Source organism: Carcharodon carcharias (genome assembly GCF_017639515.1).
Source record: "Carcharodon carcharias isolate sCarCar2 chromosome 24 unlocalized genomic scaffold, sCarCar2.pri SUPER_24_unloc_1, whole genome shotgun sequence".
NCBI lineage: Eukaryota > Metazoa > Chordata > Chondrichthyes > Lamniformes > Lamnidae > Carcharodon > Carcharodon carcharias.
Window position 1 is genome coordinate 3,166,357 of NW_024470584.1, and position 26,434 is coordinate 3,192,790.

The 26,434-nt window shown below is 51.2% G+C and overlaps 1 protein-coding gene across 2 annotated transcripts in view; it reads right to left on the bottom strand.

Moving 5' to 3' along the window:
• LOC121273478 (V-type proton ATPase catalytic subunit A-like) overlaps positions 1-26,434 on the bottom strand; it is a 160,730-nt gene that overhangs the window by 13,501 nt on the left and 120,795 nt on the right. For both annotated transcript variants that reach the window (XM_041180645.1, XM_041180644.1), the window contains exons 11-14: positions 25,745-25,808; positions 21,620-21,823; positions 18,850-18,944; positions 18,374-18,545 (exon numbers count right to left, since the gene is read on the bottom strand). In XM_041180645.1, coding sequence (XP_041036579.1) covers positions 18,374-18,545; positions 18,850-18,944; positions 21,620-21,823; positions 25,745-25,808 — 535 coding nt within the window. The remainder of the gene's footprint in view (positions 1-18,373; positions 18,546-18,849; positions 18,945-21,619; positions 21,824-25,744; positions 25,809-26,434) is intronic.

The following is a 26,434-nucleotide window of genomic DNA, read 5'->3' on the forward strand; positions in this document are numbered from 1 at the left end:
GAAGTGGAGAGAGTGAGTGTCAGTGAGGGAGTGAGAGAGTCAGAGAGAAGTGGAGATAGTGTGAAGAGGGAGTGAGAGAGACAGCGAGAAGGGGAGAGAGAGTGTGAGTGAGGGAGTAAGAATGTCAGAGAGAAGTGGAGAGAGAGAGTGTGAGTGATGAAGTGAGAGAATCAGAGAGAAGTGGAGTGAGAGTGTGAGTGAGGGAGTGAGTGAGACAGAGAGAATTAGAGAGAGAGAGTGTGAGTGAGGGAGTGAGAGTGTCAGAGAGAAGTGGAGAGAGAGAGAGAGAGTGAGAGTGAGGGAGTGAGAGAGTCAGAGAGAAGTGGAGAGAGAAGGTGTGAGTGAGGGATTGAGAGAGAAGAGAGAAGTAGAGAGAGAGACTGAGTGAGGGAGTGAGAGAGTCAGGGAGAAGTGTAGAGAGTGAGTGTCAGTGAGGGAGTGAGAGAGTCAGAGAGAAGTGGAGACAGAGTGTGAAGAGGGAGTGAGAGAGACAGCGAGAAGGGGAGAGAGAGTGTGAGTGAGGGAGTAAGAATGTCAGAGAGAAGTGGAGAGAGAGAGTGTGAGTGAGGGAGTGAGAGTGTCAGAGAGAAGTGGAGAGAGAGAGTGTGAGTGAGGGAGTGAGAGAGACAGAGAGAAGTGGAGAGAGAGAGTGTGAGTGAGGGATTGAGAGAGACAGCGAGAAGTGGAGAGAGAGAGTGTGAGTGAGGGAGTGTGAGAGACAGAGAGAAGTGGAGAGAGAGAGTGTGAGTGAGGGAGTGAGAGAGTCAGAGAGAAGTGGAGAGAGAGAATGTGAGTGAGGGAGTGAGAGAGACAGAGAGAAGTGGAGAGAGAGAGTGTGAGTGAGGGAGTGAGAGTGTCAGAGAGAAGTGGAGAGAGAGAGTGTGAGTGAGGAAGTGTGAGAGACAGAGAGAAGTGGAGAGAGAGAGTGTGAGTGAGGGATTGAGAGAGGCAGCGAGAACTGGAGAGAGAGAGTGTGAGTGAGGGAGTGTGAGAGACAGAGAGAAGTGGAGAGAGAGAGTGTGAGTGAGGGAGTGAGAGAGTCAGAGAGAAGTGGAGAGAGAGAATGTGAGTGAGGGAGTGAGAGAGACAGAGAGAAGTGGAGAGAGAGAGTGTGAGTGAGGGAGTGAGAGTGTCAGAGAGAAGTGGAGAGAGAGAGTGTGAGTGAGGAAGTGTGAGAGACAGAGAGAAGTGGAGAGAGAGAGTGTGAGTGAGGGAGTGAGAGTGTCAGAGAGAAGTGGAGAGAGAGTTTGTGAAGAGAGAGTGAGAGTATCAGAGAGATGTGGAGAGAGAGATTGTGAGTGAGGGAGTGACAGAGACAGAGAAATGGAGAGAGAGAGTGTGAGTGAGGGAGTGAGAGAGACAGAGAGAAGTGGAGAGAGAGAGTGTGAGTGAGGGACTGAGAGTGTCAGAGAGAAGTGGAGAGAGAGTGTGTGAAGAGGGAGTGAGAGTGTCAGAGAGAAGTGGAGAGAGAGAGTATGAGTGATGAAATGAGAGAGTCAGAGACGTGGAGTGAGAGTGTGAGTGATGAAATGAGAGAGTCAGAGAGAAGTGGAGTGAGAGTGTGAGTGATGAAATGAGAGAGTCAGAGAGAAGTGGAGTGAGAGTGTGAGTGAGGGAGTGAGAGAGACAGAGAGAAGTGGAGAGAGAGAGTGTGAGTGAGAGAGTGAGAGTGTCAGAGAGAAGTGGAGAGAGAGAGAGTGAGAGTGAGGGAGTGAGAAAGTCCGAGAGAAGTGGAGATCGAAAGTGTGAGTGAGGGAGTGAGAGAGACAGAGAGAAGTGGAGAGAGAGAGTGTCAGTGAGGGAGTGAGAGAGTCAGAGAGAAGTGGAGAGAGTGAGTGTCAGTGAGGGAGTGAGAGAGTCAGAGAGAAGTGGAGACAGAGTGTGAAGAGGGAGTGAGAGAGACAGTGAGAAGGGGAGAGAGAGTGTGAGTGAGGGAGTAAGAATGTCAGAGAGAAGTGGAGAGAGAGAGTGTGAGTGAGGGAGTGAGAGAGACAGCGAGAACTGGAGAGAGAGTGTGAGTGAGGGAGTGTGAGAGACAGAGAGAAGTGGAGAGAGAGAGAGAAGTGGAGAGAGAGAGTGTGAGTGAGAGAGTGAGAGAGACAGAGAGAAGTGGAGAGAGTGACTGTGAGTGAGGGAGTGAGACTGAGAGAGAGAAGTGTAGAGAGAAAGTGTGAGTGAGGGAGTGAGACTGAGAGAGAGAAGTGGAGAGAGAGAGTGTGAGTGAGGGAGTGTGAGAGACAGAGAGAAGTGGAGAGAGAGAGAGAAGTGGAGAGAGAGAGTGTGAGTGAGGGAGTGAGAGATTCAGAGAGAATTGGAGAGTGACTGTGAGTGAGGGAGTGAGACTGAGAGAGAGAAGTGTAGAGAGAAAGTGTGAGTGAGGGAGTGAGACTGAGAGAGAGAAGTGGAGAGAGAGAGTGTGAGTGTGGGAGTGACAGAGACAGAGAAGTGGAGAGAGAGATTGTGAAGAGGGAGTGAGTGTGTCAGAGAGATGTGGAGAGAGAGACTGTGAGTGAGGGAGTGAGAGAGAAGAGAGAAGTAGAGAGGGAGACTGAGTGAGGGAGTGAGAGAGTCAGGGAGAAGTGGAGAGAGAGAGTGTGAGTGATGGAGTGAGAGAGTCAGAGAGAAGTGGAGAGAGAGAGTGTGAGTGAGGGAGTGAGAGAGACAGAGAGAAGTGGAGATAGAGAGTGTGAGTGAGGGGGTGAGAGAGACAGAGAGAAGTGGAGATAGAGAGTGTCAGTGAGGGAGTGAGAGAGTCAGAGAGAAGTGGAGAGAGAGAGTGTCAGTGAGGGTGTGAGAGAGTCAGAGAGAAGTGGAGAGAAAGTGTGAAGAGGGAGTGAGAGAGACAGCGAGAAGGGGAGAGAGAGTGTGAGTGAGGGAGTAAGAATGTCAGAGAGAAGTGGAGAGAGAGAGTGTGAGTGAGGGAGTGAGAGAGACAGAGAGAAGTGGAGAGAGAGAGTGTGAGTGAGAGAGTGTGAGAGACAGCGAGAAGTGGAGAGAGAGAGTGTGAGTGAGGGATTGAGAGAGACAGCGAGAAGTGGAGAGAGAGTGTGAGTGAGGGAGTGTGAGAGACAGAGAGAAGTGGAGAGAGAGTGTGAGTGAGGGAGTGTGAGAGACAGAGAGAAGTGGAGAGAGAGAGTGTGAGTGAGGGATTGAGAGAGACAGCGAGAAGTGGAGAGAGAGTGTGAGTGAGGGAGTGTGAGAGACAGAGAGAAGTGGAGAGAGAGAGTGTGAGTGAGGGAGTGAGAGTCACAGATAGAAGTGGAGAGAGAGAGTGCGAGTGAGAGAATGAGAGAGTCAGAGAGAAGTGGAGGGAGAGTGTGAGTGAGGGAGTGAGAGAGACAGAGAGAAGTGGAGAGAGAGAGTGTGAGTGATGAAGTGAGAGAATCAGAGAGAAGTGGAGTGAGAGTGTGAGTGAGGGAGTGAGTGAGACAGAGAGAAGTGGAGAGAGAGAGTGTGAGTGAGGGAGTGAGAGTGTCAGAGAGAAGTGGAGAGAGAGAGAGAGAGTGAGAGTGAGGGAGTGAGAGAGTCAGAGAGAAGTGGAGAGAGAAGGTGTGAGTGAGGGATTGAGAGAGAAGAGAGAAGTAGAGAGAGAGACTGAGTGAGGGAGTGAGAGAGTCAGGGAGAAGTGGAGAGAGAGAGTGTGAGTGAGGGAGTGAGAGAGTCAGAGAGAAGTGGAGAGAGTGAGTGTCAGTGAGGGAGTGAGAGAGTCAGAGAGAAGTGGAGAGAGTGTGAAGAGGGAGTGAGAGAGACAGCGAGAAGGGGAGAGAGAGTGTGAGTGAGGGAGTAAGAATGTCAGAGAGAAGTGGAGAGAGAGAGTGTGAGTGAGGGAGTGAGAGTGTCAGAGAGAAGTGGAGAGAGAGAGTGTGAGTGAGGGAGTGAGAGAGACAGAGAGAAGTGGAGAGAGAGAGTGTGAGTGAGGGAGTGAGAGAGACAGAGAGAAGTGGAGAGAGAGAGTGTGAGTGAGGGAGTGTGAGAGACAGAGAGAAGTGGAGAGAGAGTGTGAGTGAGGGAGTGAGAGAGACAGCGAGAACTGGAGAGAGAGTGTGAGTGAGGGAGTGTGAGAGACAGAGAGAAGTGGAGATAGTGGGTGTGAGTGAGAGAGACAGAGAGAAGTGGAGATAGAGAGCGTGAGTGAGGGAGTGACAGAGACAGAGAAATGGAGAGAGAGAGTGGGAGTGAGATTGTCAGAGAGAAGTGGAGAGAGAGAGTGAGAGGGAGGGAGTGAGAGAGACAGAGAGAAGTGGAGAGAGAGAGTGTGAGTGAGGGAGTGAGAGAATCACATGAAGTGGAGAGAGAGTGTGAGTGGGGGAGTGAGAGAGACAGAGAGATGTGGAGAGAGAAAGTGTGCGTGAGAGAGTGAGATTGTCAGAGAGAAGTGGAGAGAGAGAGTGAGAGGGAGGGAGTGAGAGAGACAGAGAGAAGTGGAGAGAGAGAGTGTGAGTGAGGGATTGAGAGAGACAGAGAGAAGCGGAGATTGAGAGTATGAGTGAGGGAGTGAGAGAGTCAGAGAGAAGTGCAGAGAGTGAGTGTGAGTGAGGGAGTGTGAGAGACAGAGAGAAGTGGAGGGAGGGAGTGTGAGTGAGCGAGTGAGATTGTCAGAGAGAAGTGGAGAGAGAGTGTGAGTGATGGAGTGAAAGTGACAGAGAGAAGTGGAGAGAGAGAGTGTGAGTGAGGGAGTGAGAGTGTCAGAGAGAAGTGGAGAGAGAGAGTGCGAGTGAGAGAATGAGAGAGTCAGAGAGAAGTGGAGGGAGAGTGTGAGTGAGGGAGTGAGAGAGACAGAGAGAAGTGGAGAGAGAGAGTGTGAGTGATGAAGTGAGAGAATCAGAGAGAAGTGGAGTGAGAGTGTGAGTGAGGGAGTGAGTGAGACAGAGAGAAGTGGAGAGAGAGAGTGAGAGTGAGGGAGTGAGAGAGTCAGTGAGATGTGGAGAGAGAGAGTGTGATTGAGGGAGTGAGAGAGTCAGAGAGAAGTGGAGAGAGTGAGTGTCAGTGAGGGAGTGAGAGAGTCAATGAGAAGTGGAGAGAGTGTGAAGAGGGAGTGAGAGAGACAGCGAGAAGGGGAGAGAGAGTGTGAGTGAGGGAGTAAGAATGTCAGAGAGAAGTGGAGAGAGAGAGTGTGAGTGAGGGAGTGAGAGTGTCAGAGAGAAGTGGAGAGAGAGAGTGTGAGTGAGGGAGTGAGAGAGGCAGCGAGAACTGGAGAGAGAGTGTGAGTGAGGGAGTGTGAGAGACAGAGAGAAGTGGAGATAGTGGGTGTGAGTGAGAGAGACAGAGAGAAGTGGAGATAGAGAGTGTGAGTGAGAGAGTGAGAGAAACAGAGAGAAGTGGAGATAGAGAGTGTGAGTGATGGAGTGAGAGAGTCAGAGAGAAGTGGAGAGAGAGAATGTGAGTGAGGGAGTGAGAGAATCAAATGAAGTGGAGAGAGAGAGTGAGAGGGAGAGAGTGAGAGAGACAGAGAGAAGTGGAGAGAGAGAGTGTGAGTGAGGGAGTGAGAGTGTCAGAGAGAAGTGGAGAGAGAGAGTGTGAGTGAGGGAGTGAGAGTGTCAGAGAGAAGTGGAGAGAGAGATTGTGAGTGAGGGAGTGACAGAGACAGAGAAATTGCGAGAGAGAGTGTGAGTGAGGGAGTGAGAGTGTCAGAGAGAAGTGGAGAGAGAGTATGAGTGAGGGACTGAGAGAGACAGAGAGAAGTGGATAGAGAGTGTGTGAAGAGGGAGTGAGAGTGTCAGAGAGAAGTGGAGAGAGAGAGTGTGTGAGGGAGTGAGAGAGACAGAGAGAAGTGGAGAGAGAGAGTATGAGTGATGAAATGAGAGAGTCAGAGAGAAGTGGAGTGAGAGTGTGAGTGAGGGAGTGAGAGAGACAGAGAGAAGTGGAGAGAGAGAGTGTGAGTGAGAGAGTGAGAGTGTCAGAGAGAAGTGGAGAGAGAGAGAGTGAGAGTGAGGGAGTGAGAGAGTCCGAGAGAAGTGGAGAGAGAAGGTGTGAGTGAGGGAGTGAGAGAGACAGAGAGAAGTGGAGATCGAAAGTGTCAGTGAGGGAGTGAGAGAGACAGAGAGAAGTGGAGAGAGAGAGTGTGAGTGAGGGATTGAGAGAGGCAGCGAGAACTGGAGAGAGAGAGTGTGAGTGAGGGAGTGTGAGAGACAGAGAGAAGTGGAGATAGTGGGTGTGAGTGAGAGAGACAGAGAGAAGTGGAGATAGAGAGTGTGAGTGAGAGAGTGAGAGAAACAGAGAGAAGTGGAGATAGAGAGTGTGAGTGATGGAGTGAGAGAGTCAGAGAGAAGTGGAGAGAGAGAATGTGAGTGAGGGAGTGAGAGAATCAAATGAAGTGGAGAGAGAGAGTGAGAGGGAGAGAGTGAGAGAGACAGAGAGAAGTGGAGAGAGAGAGTGTGAGTGAGGGAGTGAGAGTGTCAGAGAGAAGTGGAGAGAGAGAGTGTGAGTGAGGGAGTGAGAGTGTCAGAGAGAAGTGGAGAGAGAGATTGTGAGTGAGGGAGTGACAGAGACAGAGAAATGGAGAGAGAGAGTGTGAGTGAGGGAGTGAGAGTGTCAGAGAGAAGTGGAGAGAGAGTACGAGTGAGGGACTGAGAGAGACAGAGAGAAGTGGAGAGAGAGTGTGTGAAGAGGGAGTGAGAGTGTCAGAGAGAAGTGGAGAGAGAGAGTGTGTGAGGGAGTGAGAGAGACAGAGAGAAGTGGAGAGAGAGAGTATGAGTGATGAAATGAGAGAGTCAGAGAGAAGTGGAGTGAGAGTGTGAGTGAGGGAGTGAGAGAGACAGAGAGAAGTGGAGAGACAGAGAGAAGTGGAGAGAGAGAGTGTGAGTGAGGGAGTGAGAGATTCAGAGAGAATTGGAGTGTGACTGTGAGTGAGGGAGTGAGACTGAGAGAGAGAAGTGTAGAGAGAAAGTGTGAGTGAGGGAGTGAGACTGAGAGAGAGAAGTGGAGAGAGAGAGTGTGAGTGTGGGAGTGACAGAGACAGAGAAGTGGAGAGAGAGATTGTGAAGAGGGAGTGAGTGTGTCAGAGAGATGTGGAGAGAGAGACTGTGAGTGAGGGAGTGAGAGAGAAGAGAGAAGTAGAGAGGGAGACTGAGTGAGGGAGTGAGAGAGTCAGGGAGAAGTGGAGAGAGAGAGTGTGAGTGATGGAGTGAGAGAGTCAGAGAGAAGTGGAGAGAGAGAGTGTGAGTGAGGGAGTGAGAGAGACAGAGAGAAGTGGAGATAGAGAGTGTGAGTGAGGGGGTGAGAGAGACAGAGAGAAGTGGAGATAGAGAGTGTCAGTGAGGGAGTGAGAGAGTCAGAGAGAAGTGGAGAGAGAGAGTGTCAGTGAGGGTGTGAGAGAGTCAGAGAGAAGTGGAGAGAAAGTGTGAAGAGGGAGTGAGAGAGACAGCGAGAAGGGGAGAGAGAGTGTGAGTGAGGGAGTAAGAATGTCAGAGAGAAGTGGAGAGAGAGAGTGTGAGTGAGGGAGTGAGAGAGACAGAGAGAAGTGGAGAGAGAGAGTGTGAGTGAGAGAGTGTGAGAGACAGCGAGAAGTGGAGAGAGAGTGTGAGTGAGGGAGTGTGAGAGACAGAGAGAAGTGGAGAGAGAGTGTGAGTGAGGGAGTGTGAGAGACAGAGAGAAGTGGAGAGAGAGAGTGTGAGTGAGGGAGTGAGAGTCACAGATAGAAGTGGAGAGAGAGAGTGCGAGTGAGAGAATGAGAGAGTCAGAGAGAAGTGGAGGGAGAGTGTGAGTGAGGGAGTGAGAGAGACAGAGAGAAGTGGAGAGAGAGAGTGTGAGTGATGAAGTGAGAGAATCAGAGAGAAGTGGAGTGAGAGTGTGAGTGAGGGAGTGAGTGAGACAGAGAGAAGTGGAGAGAGAGAGTGTGAGTGAGGGAGTGAGAGTGTCAGAGAGAAGTGGAGAGAGAGAGAGAGAGTGAGAGTGAGGGAGTGAGAGAGTCAGAGAGAAGTGGAGAGAGAAGGTGTGAGTGAGGGATTGAGAGAGAAGAGAGAAGTAGAGAGAGAGACTGAGTGAGGGAGTGAGAGAGTCAGGGAGAAGTGGAGAGAGAGAGTGTGAGTGAGGGAGTGAGAGTGTCAGAGAGAAGTGGAGAGAGAGAGAGAGAGTGAGAGTGAGGGAGTGAGAGAGTCAGAGAGAAGTGGAGAGAGAAGGTGTGAGTGAGGGATTGAGAGAGAAGAGAGAAGTAGAGAGAGAGACTGAGTGAGGGAGTGAGAGAGTCAGGGAGAAGTGGAGAGAGAGAGTGTGAGTGAGGGAGTGAGAGAGTCAGAGAGAAGTGGAGAGAGTGAGTGTCAGTGAGGGAGTGAGAGAGTCAGAGAGAAGTGGAGAGAGTGTGAAGAGGGAGTGAGAGAGACAGCGAGAAGGGGAGAGAGAGTGTGAGTGAGGGAGTAAGAATGTCAGAGAGAAGTGGAGAGAGAGAGTGTGAGTGAGGGAGTGAGAGTGTCAGAGAGAAGTGGAGAGAGAGAGTGTGAGTGAGGGAGTGAGAGAGACAGAGAGAAGTGGAGAGAGAGAGTGTGAGTGAGGGAGTGAGAGAGACAGAGAGAAGTGGAGAGAGAGAGTGTGAGTGAGGGAGTGTGAGAGACAGAGAGAAGTGGAGAGAGAGTGTGAGTGAGGGAGTGAGAGAGACAGCGAGAACTGGAGAGAGAGTGTGAGTGAGGGAGTGTGAGAGACAGAGAGAAGTGGAGATAGTGGGTGTGAGTGAGAGAGACAGAGAGAAGTGGAGATAGAGAGCGTGAGTGAGGGAGTGACAGAGACAGAGAAATGGAGAGAGAGAGTGGGAGTGAGATTGTCAGAGAGAAGTGGAGAGAGAGAGTGAGAGGGAGGGAGTGAGAGAGACAGAGAGAAGTGGAGAGAGAGAGTGTGAGTGAGGGAGTGAGAGAATCACATGAAGTGGAGAGAGAGTGTGAGTGGGGGAGTGAGAGAGACAGAGAGATGTGGAGAGAGAAAGTGTGCGTGAGAGAGTGAGATTGTCAGAGAGAAGTGGAGAGAGAGAGTGAGAGGGAGGGAGTGAGAGAGACAGAGAGAAGTGGAGAGAGAGAGTGTGAGTGAGGGAGTGAGAGAATCACATGAAGTGGAGAGAGAGTGTGAGTGGGGGAGTGAGAGAGACAGAGAGATGTGGAGAGAGAAAGTGTGCGTGAGAGAGTGAGATTGTCAGAGAGAAGTGGAGAGAGAGAGTGAGAGGGAGGGAGTGAGAGAGACAGAGAGAAGTGGAGAGAGAGAGTGTGAGTGAGGGATTGAGAGAGACAGAGAGAAGCGGAGATTGAGAGTATGAGTGAGGGAGTGAGAGAGTCAGAGAGAAGTGCAGAGAGTGAGTGTGAGTGAGGGAGTGTGAGAGACAGAGAGAAGTGGAGGGAGGGAGTGTGAGTGAGGGAGTGAGATTGTCAGAGAGAAGTGGAGAGAGAGTGTGAGTGATGGAGTGAAAGTGACAGAGAGAAGTGGAGAGAGAGAGTGTGAGTGAGGGAGTGAGAGTGTCAGAGAGAAGTGGAGAGAGAGAGTGCGAGTGAGAGAATGAGAGAGTCAGAGAGAAGTGGAGGGAGAGTGTGAGTGAGGGAGTGAGAGAGACAGAGAGAAGTGGAGAGAGAGAGTGTGAGTGATGAAGTGAGAGAATCAGAGAGAAGTGGAGTGAGAGTGTGAGTGAGGGAGTGAGTGAGACAGAGAGAAGTGGAGAGAGAGAGTGAGAGTGAGGGAGTGAGAGAGTCAGGGAGAAGTGGAGAGAGAGAGTGTGAATGAGGGAGTGAGAGAGTCAGAGAGAAGTGGAGAGAGTGAGTGTCAGTGAGGGAGTGAGAGAGTCAATGAGAAGTGGAGAGAGTGTGAAGAGGGAGTGAGAGAGACAGCGAGAAGGGGAGAGAGAGTGTGAGTGAGGGAGTAAGAATGTCAGAGAGAAGTGGAGAGAGAGAGTGTGAGTGAGGGAGTGAGAGTGTCAGAGAGAAGTGGAGAGAGAGAGTGTGAGTGAGGGAGTGAGAGAGGCAGCGAGAACTGGAGAGAGAGTGTGAGTGAGGGAGTGTGAGAGACAGAGAGAAGTGGAGATAGTGGGTGTGAGTGAGAGAGACAGAGAGAAGTGGAGATAGAGAGTGTGAGTGAGAGAGTGAGAGAAACAGAGAGAAGTGGAGATAGAGAGTGTGAGTGATGGAGTGAGAGAGTCAGAGAGAAGTGGAGAGAGAGAATGTGAGTGAGGGAGTGAGAGAATCAAATGAAGTGGAGAGAGAGAGTGAGAGGGAGAGAGTGAGAGAGACAGAGAGAAGTGGAGAGAGAGAGTGTGAGTGAGGGAGTGAGAGTGTCAGAGAGAAGTGGAGAGAGAGAGTGTGAGTGAGGGAGTGAGAGTGTCAGAGAGAAGTGGAGAGAGAGATTGTGAGTGAGGGAGTGACAGAGACAGAGAAATTGCGAGAGAGAGTGTGAGTGAGGGAGTGAGAGTGTCAGAGAGAAGTGGAGAGAGAGTATGAGTGAGGGACTGAGAGAGACAGAGAGAAGTGGATAGAGAGTGTGTGAAGAGGGAGTGAGAGTGTCAGAGAGAAGTGGAGAGAGAGAGTGTGTGAGGGAGTGAGAGAGACAGAGAGAAGTGGAGAGAGAGAGTATGAGTGATGAAATGAGAGAGTCAGAGAGAAGTGGAGTGAGAGTGTGAGTGAGGGAGTGAGAGAGACAGAGAGAAGTGGAGAGAGAGAGTGTGAGTGAGAGAGTGAGAGTGTCAGAGAGAAGTGGAGAGAGAGAGAGTGAGAGTGAGGGAGTGAGAGAGTCCGAGAGAAGTGGAGAGAGAAGGTGTGAGTGAGGGAGTGAGAGAGACAGAGAGAAGTGGAGATCGAAAGTGTCAGTGAGGGAGTGAGAGAGACAGAGAGAAGTGGAGAGAGAGAGTGTGAGTGAGGGATTGAGAGAGGCAGCGAGAACTGGAGAGAGAGAGTGTGAGTGAGGGAGTGTGAGAGACAGAGAGAAGTGGAGATAGTGGGTGTGAGTGAGAGAGACAGAGAGAAGTGGAGATAGAGAGTGTGAGTGAGAGAGTGAGAGAAACAGAGAGAAGTGGAGATAGAGAGTGTGAGTGATGGAGTGAGAGAGTCAGAGAGAAGTGGAGAGAGAGAATGTGAGTGAGGGAGTGAGAGAATCAAATGAAGTGGAGAGAGAGAGTGAGAGGGAGAGAGTGAGAGAGACAGAGAGAAGTGGAGAGAGAGAGTGTGAGTGAGGGAGTGAGAGTGTCAGAGAGAAGTGGAGAGAGAGAGTGTGAGTGAGGGAGTGAGAGTGTCAGAGAGAAGTGGAGAGAGAGATTGTGAGTGAGGGAGTGACAGAGACAGAGAAATGGAGAGAGAGAGTGTGAGTGAGGGAGTGAGAGTGTCAGAGAGAAGTGGAGAGAGAGTACGAGTGAGGGACTGAGAGAGACAGAGAGAAGTGGAGAGAGAGTGTGTGAAGAGGGAGTGAGAGTGTCAGAGAGAAGTGGAGAGAGAGAGTGTGTGAGGGAGTGAGAGAGACAGAGAGAAGTGGAGAGAGAGAGTATGAGTGATGAAATGAGAGAGTCAGAGAGAAGTGGAGTGAGAGTGTGAGTGAGGGAGTGAGAGAGACAGAGAGAAGTGGAGAGAGAGAGTGTGAGTGAGAGAGTGAGAGTGTCAGAGAGAAGTGGAGAGAGAGAGAGTGAGAGTGAGGGAGTGAGAGAGTCCGAGAGAAGTGGAGAGAGAAGGTGTGAGTGAGGGAGTGAGAGAGACAGAGAGAAGTGGAGATCGAAAGTGTGAGTGAGGGAGTGAGAGAGACAGAGAGAAGTGGAGATAGAGAGTGTCAGTGAGGGAGTGAGAGAGTCAGGGAGAATTGGAGAGAGTGAGTGTCAGTGAGGGAGTGAGAGAGTCAGAGAGAAGTGGAGACAGAGTGTGAAGAGGGAGTGAGAGAGACAGTGAGAAGGGGAGAGAGAGTGTGAGTGAGGGAGTAAGAATGTCAGAGAGAAGTGGAGAGAGAGAGTGTGAGTGAGGGATTGAGAGAGACAGCGAGAACTGGAGAGAGAGTGTGAGTGAGGGAGTGTGAGAGACAGAGAGAAGTGGAGAGAGAGAGAGAAGTGGAGAGAGAGAGTGTGAGTGAGAGAGTGAGAGAGACAGAGAGAAGTGGAGAGAGAGAGTGTGAGTGAGGGATTGAGAGAGACAGCGAGAAGTGGAGAGAGTGTGTGAGTGAGGAAGTGTGAGAGACAGAGAGAAGTGGAGATAGTGGGTGTGAGTGAGAGAGACAGAGAGAAGTGGAGATAGAGAGCGTGAGTGAGGGAGTGAGAGAGTCAGAGACAAGTGGAGAGAGAGAATGTGAGTGAGGGATTGAGAGAATCACATGAAGTGGAGAGAGAGTGTGAGTGAGGGAGTGAGAGTGACAGAGAGATGTGGAGAGAGAAAGTGTGCGTGAGAGAGTGAGATTGTCAGAGAGAAGTGGAGAGAGAGAGTGAGAGGGAGGGAGTGAGAGAGACAGAGAGAAGTGGAGAGAGAGAGTGTGAGTGAGGGAGTGAGAGATTCAGAGAGAATTGGAGAGTGAATGTGAGTGAGGGAGTGAGACTGAGAGAGAGAAGTGTAGAGAGAGACTGTGAGTGAGAGATTGAGATTGTCAGACAGAAGTGGAGAAAGAGAGTGAGAGTGAGCGAGTGAGAGAGTCAGAGAGAAATGGAGAGAGCGAGTGTGAGTGAGGGAGTGAGCGAGTCAGAGAATAGTGGAGAGAGAGAATGTGAGTGAGGGAGTGAGAGAGACAGGGAGAAGTGGAGAGAGAGTGTGAGTGAGGGAGTTTGAGAGACAGTGTGAGAGAGTCAGAGAGAAGTGGAGAGAGAGAGTGTGAGTGAGGGAGTGAGACTGAGAGAGAGAAGTGGAGATTGAGAGTATGAGTGAGGGAGGTTCAGAGACAGAGAGAAGTGGAGAGAGAGACTGTGAGTGAGGGAGTGAGAGAAACAGCGAGAAGTGGAGAGAGAGTGTGAGTGAGGGAGTTTGAGAGACAGTGTGAGAGAGTCAGAGAGAAGTGGAGAGAGAGAGTGTGAGTGAGGGAGTGAGCGTGTTAGAGAGATGTGGAGAGAGAGAGTGTGAGTGAGGGAGTGAGCGTGTCAGAGAGAAGTGGAGAGAGAGATTGTGAAGTGGGAGTGAGAGTGTTAAGAGAGATGTGGCGAGAGAGAGTGTGAGTGAGGGAGTGAGCGTGTCAGAGAGAAGTGGAGAGAGAGAGTGTGAAGAGGGAGTGAGAGTGTCGGAGAGAAGTGGAAGAGAGAGAATGTGAGTGAGGGAGTGCGAGAGTCAAAGTGAAGTGGAGAGAGAGCGTGTGAGTGAGGGAGTGAGACTGTCAGAGAGATGTGGAGAGAGAGACTGTGTGAATGAGGGAGTGAGAGAGTCAGAGAGAAGTGGAGAGAGAGAATGTGAGTGAGGGAGTGCGAGAGTCAAAGTGAAGTGGAGAGAGAGCGTGTGAGTGAGGGAGTGAGACTGTCAGAGAGATGTGGAGAGAGAGACTGTGTGAATGAGGGAGTGAGAGAGTCAGAGAGAAGTGGAGAGAGAGAGTGTGAGTGAGGGAGTGAGAGAGAAGAAGAGAAGTGGAGAGAGAGAGACTTTGAGTGAGGGAGTGAGAGATTCAGAGAGAATTGGAGAGTGAGTGTGAGTGAGGGAGTGAGGCTGAGAGAGAGAAGTGGAGAGAGAGAGTGTGAGTGAGGGAGTGACAGAGACAGAGAAGTGGAGAGAGAGAGAGTGAGTGAGGGAGTGAGAGTGTCAGAGAGATGTGGAGAGAGAGATTGTGAAGAGGGAGTGAGAGTGTCAGAGAGATGTGGAGAGAGAGAGTGTGAGTGAGGGAGTGAGAGTGTCAGAGAGAAGTGGAGAGAGAGAGTATGAGTGAGGGACTGAGAGAGACAGAGAGAAGTGGAGAGAGAGAGTGTGAAGAGGGAGTGAGAGATTCAGAGAGAAGTGGAGAGAGAGAGTGTGAAGAGGGAGTGAGAGTGTCAGAGAGAAGTGGAGAGAGAGAGTGTGAGTGAGGGAGTGAATTTGTCAGAGAGAAATGGAGAGAGAGATTGTGAGTGAGAGAGTGAGATTGTCAGAGAGAAGTGGAGAGAGAGAGTGAGAGTGAGGGAGTGACAGAGTCAGAGAAAAGTGGAGAGAGAGATTGTGAGTGAGGGAGTGAGAGTGTCAGAGAGAAGTGGAGAGAGAGAATGTGAGTGAGGGAGTGCGAGAGTCAAAGTGAAGTGGAGAGAGAGCGTGTGAGTGAGGGAGTGAGACTGTCAGAGAGATGTGGAGAGAGAGAGTGTGTGAGTGAGGGAGTGAGAGAGACAGAGAGAAGTGGAGAGAGAGAGTGTGAGTGAGGGAGTGAGAGATTCAGAGAGATGTGGAGAGAGAGAGTGTGAGTGAGGGAGTGAGAGAGACAGAGAGAAGTGGAGAGAGAATGTGAATGAGGCAGTGAGAGAGTCACAGAGAAGTGGAGAGAGAGAGTGTGTGTGAGGGAGTGAGAGAGACAGGGAGAAGTGGAGAGAGAGTGTGAGTGAGGGAGTTTGAGAGACAGTGTGAGAGAGTCAGAGAGAAGTGGAGAGAGAGTTTGAGTGAGGGAGTGAGACTGAGAGAGAGAAGTGGAGAGAGAGAGTGTGAGTGAGGGAGTGAGACTGAGAGAGAGAAGTGGAGAGAGAGTGTGTGAGTGAGGGAGTGAGAGTGTCAGAGAGAAGTGGAGAGAGAGAGTATGAGTTAGGGTGTGAGAGAGACAGAGAGAAGTGGAGAGAGAGATTGTGAAGAGGGAGTGAGTGTGTCAGAGAGAAGTGGAGAGAGAGAGTTTGAGTGAGGGAGTGAGAGAGTCAGGGTGGAGTGGAGAGAGCGAGGGGGTGAGATAGGGACAGAAGTAAAGGGAGGGAGGAAGTTTAATGGGAACTTTGGATCAGGTGTAGACCACTCAGCCCCTCGAGCCCTGCTCCCCCAGTCTATACGATCCTGGCTGATCTGATTGTCACCCCAACCCCACATTCCCGTCGACCCCCCGATAACCTTTCACCCCCCCTTGTTAACCAAGAATCTATCCACCTCTGTCTTAAAAATATTCAGAGACTCTGCTTCCCCCGCCCTCTGATGGAGAGACTTCCAAAGTCTCACCAGCCTCTGAGAGAAAACATTTCTCCTCATCTCCGTCCTAAATGGGTGACCCCCTTATTTTTAAACAGTGACCCCCCCCCCCACCCCCGAGTTCTAGATTCTCCCACAAGAGGAAACATTCTCTCCACATCCACCCATTCCAAAACCCCCTCGGGGTCCTTAAAGGTTTCAATCCAGTCGCCTCTCACTCTTCTAAACTCCAGCGGGTACGAGCCTAACCTGTCCAACCTTTCCTCATGAGACAACCCACCCATTCCTGGGATTAGTCTGGTAAACCTTCTCTGAACTGGCTTCCAACACAGTTACATCCTTCCTTAAATAAGGAGACCTGTACTGCACACAGTGCTCCAGATGTGGTCTCACCAGTGCCCTGGACAACTGGAACAAAGCTTTTATACTCCATCCCCCTTTGCAATAATCTACAACAGTCCATTTTCCTTCCTCATCACTTGCTGTGTCTGCACACTAACTTCTTGTGGGTTCATGCACCAGGACACCCAGATCCCTCTGCACCTGTGCGTTCTGCAATCTCTCTCCATTTAAACAATCCTCTGCTTTATTATTCCTCCTGTCAAAGTGCACACGTTCACATGTTCCCTCATTGTGCTCCCCATCTGCTAAATCTTTGTCCACTCACTTACCCTGGCTCTATCCCTTTGCAGACCCGTTATGGCCTCTCCATGACTTACTGTCCTCCTTATCTTTGTGTCATCAGTAAATTCACCTCCCATCCATTCAGTCCTTTCATCCAATTCATGAACTTGGATTGTAAATAGGTGAGGTCCCAGCACTGATCCCCTTGGGACTCCACTAATGACAGATTGCCAAGTGGAAAATGACCCATTTATGCCTACTCTCTGTTCCTGTTAGCTAACCAACCCTCTATCCATGCTGATAGGAAACAGCGGACAGAAGAAACTCTGGCTCTCGAAGGGTTCAAAACTGATAAGGACGAAGTGTTGAATAGACTGTCGGTGCTTAAAGGTTGGCAAGTCTCCGGGACCGGATGAGATGTATCCAAGGATATTGAAGGAAGTGAGAGTGGGAATTGCTGGGGACACCGGCCATAATCCTTCAGTCTTCCCTAGACTCAGGGCAGGTGCCAGAGGACTGGAGAATTCCCAACATTACACCCTTGTTCAAGAAAGTGCTGTAAGGATAAGCCCAGCAATTACAGAGCAGTCAGTTTAACTACAGTGCTGGGCAGGAGCCTAGAAATGATTCGTCGGGATAGAATTAGCAGTCACGTGGAGAAAATGTGGGTTGATGAGAGAAGAGCCAGCGTGGACTCCTAAAGGGGAAATCGTGTTTAACCAACCTGCTGGAGTTTTTGTTTTGAAGAGGTAACAGAGAAGGTTGATGAGGGTAATGCTGTTGATGTGGTGTCAAAGGGCATTTGACACAGAGCCACACAACAGGCGTGTGTATAAATGAACAGGCGCAATGTGGATACAAAATTGGCTGAAAAGTCAGGAGCAGAGAGTCATGGTCAATGGATATTTATCGGGCTGGAGGATGGTTTGTAGTGGAGTTCCCTAGGGGTGGGTACTGGGACCCTTGCTTTTCCTGATATATATTAATGATCTAGATCTTGTCAGACAGAGAGAGATATGGTCAGAGACAGAGAGTGAGAGGGAGAGAGTCAGAGAGAAGCAAAGAGGGAGAGGGGTAGATTCATAGAGAGAGAGAGTGACAGAGGCAGAGGGGGAGAGTCAGAGAGAGAGAGAGAGAGAGAGACAGGGTGAGAGAGTCAGAGGGGGACAGACAGAGAGATATGGTCAGAGACAGAGAGTGAGGGGGAGAGAGAAGCAAAGAGAGAGGGGTAGATTCATAGAGAGAGAGAGAGAGAAAGAGAGAGGGAGAGTGATAGAGACAGAGGAGGAGAGTGAGAGAGAGGCAGAGACAGAGAGAGAGAGAGAGAGAAAGTGACATACAGAGTGAGAGAGAGACACACACAAGGTGAGAGAGACAGCGAGATGGAGCGAGACAGGGAGAGATAAAAAGAGACAAACAGAGAGAGAGAGAAACAGGGCGAGAGAGAAAGTCAGAGAGAGAAAGAGAGAGCAAATAACCACAACGTTGCTGAGCATGCAGACATGGACCATCTCATCCCCCTCATTCTTACATCCCTCAAGTTTAAGACAGATCCCAGTAGGCAGAAGGAGCAGTGACTGAATTCCCAGCAGACAGGAGGAGCAGGGATTGAATTCCCAGCAGACAGGAGGAGCAGGGATTGAATTCCCAGCAGACAGGAGGAGCAGTGAATGAATTCCCAGCAGACAGGAGGAGCAGTGATTGAATTCCCAGCAGGTGGGAGGAGCAGTGATTGAATTCCCAGCAGACAGCCAGGAGCAGTGATTGAATTCCCAGCAGACAGGAGGAGCAGTGAATGAATTCCCAGCAGACAGGAGGAGCAGTGATTGAATTCCCAGCAGGTGGGAGGAGCAGTGATTGAATTCCCAGCAGACAGCCAGGAGCAGTGATTGAATTCCCAGCAGACAGCCAGGAGCAGTGATTGAATTCCCAGCAGACAGGAGGAGCAGTGATTGAATTCCCAGCAGGTGGGAGGAGCAGTGATTGAATTCCCAGCAGGTGGGAGGAGCAGTGATTGAATTCCCAGCAGACAGCCAGGAGCAGTGATTGAATTCCCAGCAGACAGCCAGGAGCAGTGATTGAATTCCCAGCAGACAGGAGGAGCAGTGATTGAATTCCCAGCAGGTGGGAGGAGCAGTGATTGAATTCCCAGCAGGTGGGAGGAGCAGTGATTGAATTCCCAGCAGACAGCCAGGAGCAGTGATTGAATTCCCAGCAGACAGCCAGGAGCAGTGATTGAATTCCCAGCAGACAGCCAGGAGCAGTGATTGAATTCCCAGCAGACAGGAGGAGCAGTGAATGAATTCCCAGCAGACGGGAGGAGCAGTGATTGAATTCCCAGCAGGTGGGAGGAGCAGTGATTGAATTCCCAGCAGACAGCCAGGAGCAGTGATTGAATTCCCAGCAGACAGCCAGGAGCAGTGATTGAATTCCCAGCAGACAGGAGGAGCAGTGATTGAATTCCCAGCAGGTGGGAGGAGCAGTGATTGAATTCCCAGCAGACAGCCAGGAGCAGTGATTGAATTCCCAGCAGACAGCCAGGAGCAGTGATTGAATTCCCAGCAGACAGCCAGGAGCAGTGATTGAATTCCCAGCAGACAGAAGGAGCAGGGATTGAATTCCCAGTAGACAGGAGAAGCAGGGATTGAATTCCCAGCAGACGGCCAGGAGCAGGGATTGAATTCCCAGCAGAGGGCCAGGAGCAGGGAGCCAGGCTCCCCAGCGCTCCGAGCTGGGTGGACAGGAAGGGGCGGGTGTGACTGTGCTCGGTCGAGGCTGACCTTGAACTTCATGGAGCTGAGCTTGTAGAGGATGTCTCCCAGGTTCTCGCGGATGACTGACCAGGTGATCTGGCTCTCGGAGTGCGCTGTGGTCTCCACCGTGTGCCGCGCCAGCTCATAGAACCCGATGATGTTCTGTAGGATCCCCACCGTCTTGTAGAAGGGGCAAAACCTGCGGAGAGAGAGGGAGAGAGGGGGGAAGGCACCGTCAGGGTGAGGTGACAGGCGGAGGGGGACAATCACGTGTGCTGGGGGGTGGGGGGGCTGTTCAGTGACTCCCGAGCACCGTCATGGAGGAGGGGAGGTGATGCCTCCCCCAGTCGAACAGCTCCCCCACCTGGCAGGAGCAGCGATGCGGACACTGGCGGAGCCCATCTCCCCGGCCGCCCCTCACTCCCATGCGCCCCCCGACCCCCTACCCATCTCCGCTCCCGCCCAGTCCCCACCCCCTCCCCAACCCCCACCCCCCGACTTACCTGTCGTATGGAGAATGTCCATTCTGCTGCAGGAAATCATCCTTAAGGAGCTTTGCCACCTCCAGAGTGATCTTATCGGTCTCAGCCAAGGAAGCCTGGGGGAGAAAGGGCAGATTCAAAAATATATACATTATGGGCAGAGATGGGGAGGGAGGGAGTGACAGAGGGACAGAGACAGTGAGGGATAGAGAGTGAGAGAGAGAGAGAGAGAGAGAGAGAGAGAGTTAAAGAGAGGAAGTGAGAGAGAGGATAAGAGAGAGGGACAGAGATAGAGAGAGATATGGAGAGAGAGAGACAGAGAGAGAGAGACAGACAGAGAGAGAGAGACAGAGAGCGAGAGAGACAGAGAGAGAGAGGGAGACAGAGAGAGAGAGGGAGACAGAGAGAGAGAGGGAGACAGAGAGAGAGGGAGAGACAGAGAGAGAGGGAGAGACAGAGAGAGAGGGAGAGACAGAGAGAGAGGGAGAGAGAGAAACTGAAACAGAGAGGGAGACAGAGAGAGGGTGAGAGACAGAGGGTGAGAGACAGAGAGATATACTTACACACAGTAACAGACATGCAAATACTCACACACTGTAACAGACACGCAAATACTCACACTGTAACAGACACACAAATACTCACACACAGTAACAGACATGCAAATACTCACACACTGTAACAGACACGCAAATACTCACACTGTAACAGACACACAAATACTCACACACAGTAACAGACATGCAAATACTCACACACTGTAACAGACACGCAAATACCCACACTGTAACAGACACACAAATACTCACACTGTAACAGACACACAAATACTCACACACTGTAACAGACATGCAAATACTCACACTGTAACAGACACACAAATACTCACACACAGTAACACACACAAATACTCACACACAGTAACAGACACACAAATACTCACACACAGTAACAGACACACAAATACTCACACACAGTAACAGACACGCAAATGCTCACACACAGTAACACACACAAATACTCACACACAGTAACAGACACACAAATACTCACACACTAACAGACACGCAAATACTCACACTGTAACAGACACACAAATACCCACACACAGTAACAGACAAGCAAATACTCACACTGTAACAGACACACAAATACTCACACACAGTAACAGACACGCAAATACTCACACACAGTAACAGACACGCAAATACTCACACACTGTAACAGACACGCAAATACTCACACTGTAACAGACACACAAATACTCACTGTAACAGACACACAAATACTCACACACAGTAACAGACACACAAATACTCACACACTGTAACAGACATGCAAATACTCACACTGTAACAGACACACAAATACTCACACACAGTAACACACACAAATACTCACACACAGAAACACACACAAATACTCACACACAGAAACACACACAAATACTCACACACAGTAACAGACACACAAATACTCACACACAGTAACAGACACGCAAATGCTCACACACAGTAACACACACAAATACTCACACACAGTAACAGACACACAAATACTCACACACTAACAGACACGCAAATACTCACACTGTAACAGACACACAAATACCCACACACAGTAACAGACAAGCAAATACTCACACTGTAACAGACACACAAATACTCACACACAGTAACAGACACGCAAATACTCACACACAGTAACAGACACGCAAATACTCACACTGTAACAGACACACAAATACTCACACACAGTAACACACACAAATACTCACACACAGTAACACACACAAATACTCACACACAGTAACACACACAAATACTCACACACAGTAACAGACACAAATACTCACACACAGTAACAGACACGCAAATACTCACACACTGTAACACACACAAATACTCAAACACAGTAACACACACAAATACTCACACACAGTAACAGACACGCAAATATTCACACACTGTAACACACACAAATACTCACACACTGTAACACACACAGATACTCACACACAGTAACACACACAAATACTCACACACAGTAACACACACAAATACTCACACACTGTAACAGATACACAAATACTCACACACAGTAACACACACAAATACTTACACACTGTAACAGACACACAAATACTCACACACAGTAACACACACAAATACTCACACACAGTAACACACACAAATACTCACACACAGTAACACACACAAATACTCACACACAGTAACACACACAAATACTCACACACAGTAACAGACACACAAATACTCACACACAGTAACACACACAAATACTCACACACAGTAACAGACACACAAATACTCACACACAGTAACACACACAAATACTCACACACAGTAACACACACAAATACTCACACACAGTAACAGACACACAAATACTCACAAGCAATGATAGATACGCAAATGCTGAGACACACACCGATCCTCACACATCACAGACACACACACACAGAGAGAGAGATACTAACAGAGAGCGAGACTGACCGAGGGAGAGAGACTGACAGATGGCGGGTGGGTGCATACGAACAGAGAGGGAGAGAGAGAGAAAGAGATACTGACAGACAGAGGGGGAGTGAGAGACTGACAGAGATTGAGGCGGGGGTGATACAGACAGACAGACAGGGGTGGGGTGCGGTGGGTAGAGGTGGAGGGACTGAGTGACAGGCAGAAATAGATAGATTGACAGAGAGAGAGAGAGAGATGCAAACACAGTGACAGTCGTACAGTCCCCAGAACCTTGGCTCCCCTCCCTCCCTCACCTTTCCAACCAGCTGGACAATCTCAGCCAGGTCTTCCTCCTCCTGAAGAATCTCCTTGGCCTTAGTGCGGAGAGGGACAAACTCCGAGAAGTGCTTCTCATAATACTCGTCCAGAGCACGCGTGTACTTACTGTAGCTGATCAGCCAGTTAACCGAGGGGAAATGTTTCTGCTGTGCTAGCTTCTTATCAAGACCCCAGAATACCTGCAATAGAAGGTGGAGAGGAAGTTGGAACTCTCTGGTTACATAAAGGTGCAGCCTGAAGCACTCAGCTCCTAATGTCTCTGACAGCTTTTTAACACATACCATTCCAGTGATAGACCACTCAGCACAGAGCATCAGACCATGCGGCACTCCCTCATTACTGACCCTCCGACAGTGCAGCACTCCCTCAGTACTGACCCTCCGACAGTGCAGCACTCCCTCAGTACTGACCCTCCGACAGTGCAGCACTCCCTCAGTACTGACCATCCGACAGTGCAGCACTCCCTCAGTACTGACCTTCCTACAGTGCAGCACTCCCTCAGTACTGACCATCCGACAGTGCAGCACTCCCTCAGTACTGACCCTCCGACAGTGCAGCACTCCCTCAGTACTGACCCTCCGACAGTGCAGCACTCCTTTAGTATTGACACTCCGACAGTGCAGCACTCCCTCAGTACTGACCCTCCGACAGTGCAGCACTCCCTCAGTACTGACCATCCGACAGTGCAGCACTCCCTCAGTACTGACCTTCCTATAGTGCAGCACTCCCTCAGTACTGACCATCCGACAGTGCAGCACTCCCTCAGTACTGACCCTCCGACAGTGCAGCACTCCCTCAGTACTGACCCTACGACAGTGCAGCACTCCCTCAGTACTGACCCTCCAACAGTGCAGCACTCTCTCAGTACTGGAGGAGTTTACAGAGATAGGGAGGGTTTTAGGTGCTGGAGGAGGTTACAGAGATACGGAGGGTAGTAGGGAGCTGGAGGAGGTTACAGAGATAGGGAGGGGTGTAGGGGCTGGAGGAGGTTAAAGAGATAGGGAGGGTTGTAGGGGATGGAGGAGGTTACAGAGATAGGGAGGGGTGTAGGGGCTGGAGGAGGTTAAAGAGATAGGGAGGGTTGTAGGGGCTGGAGGAGGTTACAGAGATAGGGAGGGGTCTAGGGGCTGGAGGAGGTGATAGAGATAGGGAGGGTTGTGGGGACTGGAGGAGGTTACAGAGATAGGGAGGGTTGTAGGGGCTGGAGGAGGTTACAGAGATAGGGAGTGTTGTAGGGACTGGAGGAGGTTACAGAGATTGGGAGGGTTGTAGGGGCTGGAGGAGGTTACAGAGATAGGGAGGGTAGTAGGGAGCTGGAGGAGGTTACAGAGATAGGGAGGGGTGTAGGTGCTGGAGGGAGGTTAAAGAGATAGGGAGGGTTGTAGGAGCTGGAGGAGGTTACAGAGATAGGGAGGGTTGTAGGGGCTGGAGGAGGTTACAGAGATAGGGAGGGGTGTAGGTGCTGGAGGAGGTTAAAGAGATAGGGAGGGTTGTAGGGGCTGGAGGAGATTACAGAGATAGGGAGGGGTGTAGGGGCTGGAGGAGGTTAAAGAGGTAGGGAGGGTTGTAGGGGCTGGAGGAGGTTACAGAGATAGGGAGGGGTCTAGGGGCTGGAGGAGGTGATAGAGATAGGGAGGGTTGTAGGGACTGGAGTAGGTTACAGAGATAGGGAGGGTTGTAGGGGCTGGAGGAGGTTACAGAGATAGGGAGTGTTGTAGGGACTGGAGGAGGTTACAGAGATTGGGAGGGTTGTAGGGGCTGGAGGAGGTTACAGAGATAGGGAGGGTTGTAGGGTCTGGAGGAGGTTACAGAGATAGGGAGGGTTGTAGGAGCTGGAGGAGGTTGCAGAGATAGGGTGGGTTGTAGGGGCTGGAGGAGGTTACAGAGATAGGGAGGGTAGTAGGGAGCTGGAGGAGGTTACAGAGATAGGGAGGGTTGTAGGGGCTGGCGGAGGTTACAGAGATAGGGAGGGTTGTAGGGGCTGGCGGAGGTTACAGAGATAGGGAGGGTTGTAGGGGCTGGAGGAGGTTACAGAGATAGAGAGGGTAGTAGGGAGCTGGAGGAGGTTAAAGAGATAGTGAGGGTGTAGGGACTGGAGGAGGTTACAGAGATAGGGAGGGTTGTAGGGGCTGGAGGAGGTTACAGAGATAGGGAGGGGTCTAGGGGCTGGAGGAGGTGATAGAGATAGGGAGGGTTGTAGGGACTGGAGTAGGTTACAGAGATAGGGAGGGTTGTAGGGGCTGGAGGAGGTTACAGAGATAGGGAGTGTTGTAGGGACTGGAGGAGGTTACAGAGATTGGGAGGGTTGTAGGGGCTGGAGGAGGTTACAGAGATAGGGAGGGTTGTAGGGTCTGGAGGAGGTTACAGAGATAGGGAGGGTTGTAGGAGCTGGAGGAGGTTGCAGAGATAGGGTGGGTTGTAGGGGCTGGAGGAGGTTACAGAGATAGGGAGGGTAGTAGGGAGCTGGAGGAGGTTACAGAGATAGGGAGGGGTGTAGGTGCTGGAGGAGGTTAAAGAGATAGGGAGGGTTGTAGGGGCTGGCGGAGGTTACAGAGATAGGGAGGGTTGTAGGGGCTGGAGGAGGTTACAGAGATAGAGAGGGTAGTAGGGAGCTGGAGGAGGTTAAAGAGATAGTGAGGGTGTAGGGACTGGAGGAGGTTACAGAGATAGGGAGGGTTGTAGGGGCTGGAGGAGGTTACAGAGATAGGGAGGGGTCTAGGGGCTGGAGGAGGTGATAGAGATAGGGAGGGTTGTAGGGACTGGAGGAGGTTACAGAGATAGGGAGTGTTGTAGGGACTGGAGGAGGTTACAGAGATAGGGAGGGTTGTAGGGGCTGGAGGAGATTACAGAGATAGGGAGTGTTGTAGGGACTGGAGGAGGTTACAGAGATAGGGAGAGTTGTAGGGGCTGGAGGAAGTTACAGAGATAGGGAGGGGTGTAGGGGCTGGAGGAGGTTACAGAGATAGGGAGGGTTGTAGGGGCTGGAGGAGGTTACAGCGATAGGGAGGGTTGTAGGGGCTGGATGAGGTTACAGAGATAGGGAGGGTTGTAGGGGCTGGAGGAGGTTACAGAGATAGGGAGGGGTGTAGGGGGTGGAGGTGTTTACAGAGATAGGGAGGGGTGTAGGGGCTGGAGGAGGTTACAGAGAGAGGGAGGGGTGTAGGGGGTGGACAGTAATTTGAACAGAGAAATGCTGGAATCAGTGAGTGTCCATGGTGATTTGCCAGTGGGAGGGGAGGGGGGGTCTAGGTAAGTGGGTTTATACAATGCCCTCAGCATGTCAGGAATTTTGTCTGACTCCGTACTGGAATATTGACCCTCCTATGTTGCAGCCGACAACTCAAGACAGGACCAGCCAAGTGGACAGTTCTGAGAAAGAAGAGGTTGGCCTTCGAAGGGAATGTGACCTGGATTTAACAGGAGGATAAATGCCCAGGGGGGATACACAAAACAGGCATGTGTTCAGAAGTTAAGACAACATTTCACTGAGGTTCAGTTTAACAGGATGGAGGGGGGCTGAATGGCCTCCTCCTGTTCCTGTTTATCAGTATTGAGAGGGGCTGAATGGCCTCCTCCTGTTCCTGTGTAACTGTATCAAGAGGGGCTGAATGGCCTCCTCCTGTTCCTGCGTAACAGGATCGAGAGGGGCTGAATGTCCTCCTCCTGTTCCTGTGTATCAGGATCGAGAGGGGCTGAATGTCCTCCTCCTGTTCCTGTGTATCAGTATCGAGAGGGGCTGAATGGCCTCCTCCTGTTCCTGTGTATCAGTATCGAGAGGGGCTGAATGGCCTCCTCCTGTTCCTGTGTATCAGTATCGAGAGGGGCTGAATGGCCTCCTCCTGTTCCTGTGTATCAGTATCGAGAGGGTTCTGAATGGCCTCCTCCTGTTCCTGTGTAACAGGATCGAGAAGGGCTGAATGTCCTCCTCCTGTTCCTGTGTATCAGGATCGAGAGGGGCTGAATGTCCTCCTCCTGTTCAGAGAGTTCCCGATTTATCCAAATTACGAGCATGAGTTGATATGCTCCCAGGTGCCGGGAGCCAGGATCATTCGCATTTGTTCTGAAAGTTTCCGGGTGTCTGAGCACCAACTGGACATCACCTGTACAATTCCCAGCGTCGCAGAAGTGACCGGGTCCGAGAAATCTCCACCAGGAGGAGAGACTCTGAGGGAGAGACAGAGAGAGAGAGAGATAATGATTCAGGGTTCCTCAAGCATCTCAACAGAGAGTGGGGAGGAGCAGAGTCGCGAACGGAGGGGTTGTGGGGTGGGGAGTGTCAGAGAGGGGAGAGTCGGAGAGGGGAGAGTCGGAGAGGGGAGAGTCGGAGAGGGGAGAGTCGGAGAGGGGAGAGTCGGAGAGGGGAGAGTCGGAGAGGGGAGAGTCGGAGAGGGGAGAGTCGGAGAGGGGAGAGTCGGAGAGGGGAGAGTCGGAGAGGGGAGAGTCGGAGAGGGGAGAGTCGGAGAGGGGAGAGTCGGAGAGGGGAGAGTCGGAGAGGGGAGAGTCGGAGAGGGGAGAGTCGGAGAGGGGAGAGTCGGAGAGGGGAGAGTCGGAGAGGGGAGAGTCGGAGAGGGGAGAGTCGGAGAGGGGAGAGTCGGAGAGGGGAGAGTCGGAGAGGGGAGAGTCGGAGAGGGGAGAGTCGGAGAGGGGAGAGTCGGAGAGGGGAGAGTCGGAGAGGGGAGAGTCGGAGAGGGGAGAGTCGGAGAAGGGAGAGTCGGAGAGGGGAGAGTCGGAGAAGGGAGAGTCGGAGAGGGGAGAATCGGAGAGGGGAGAGTCAGGAGGGGGAGAGTCAG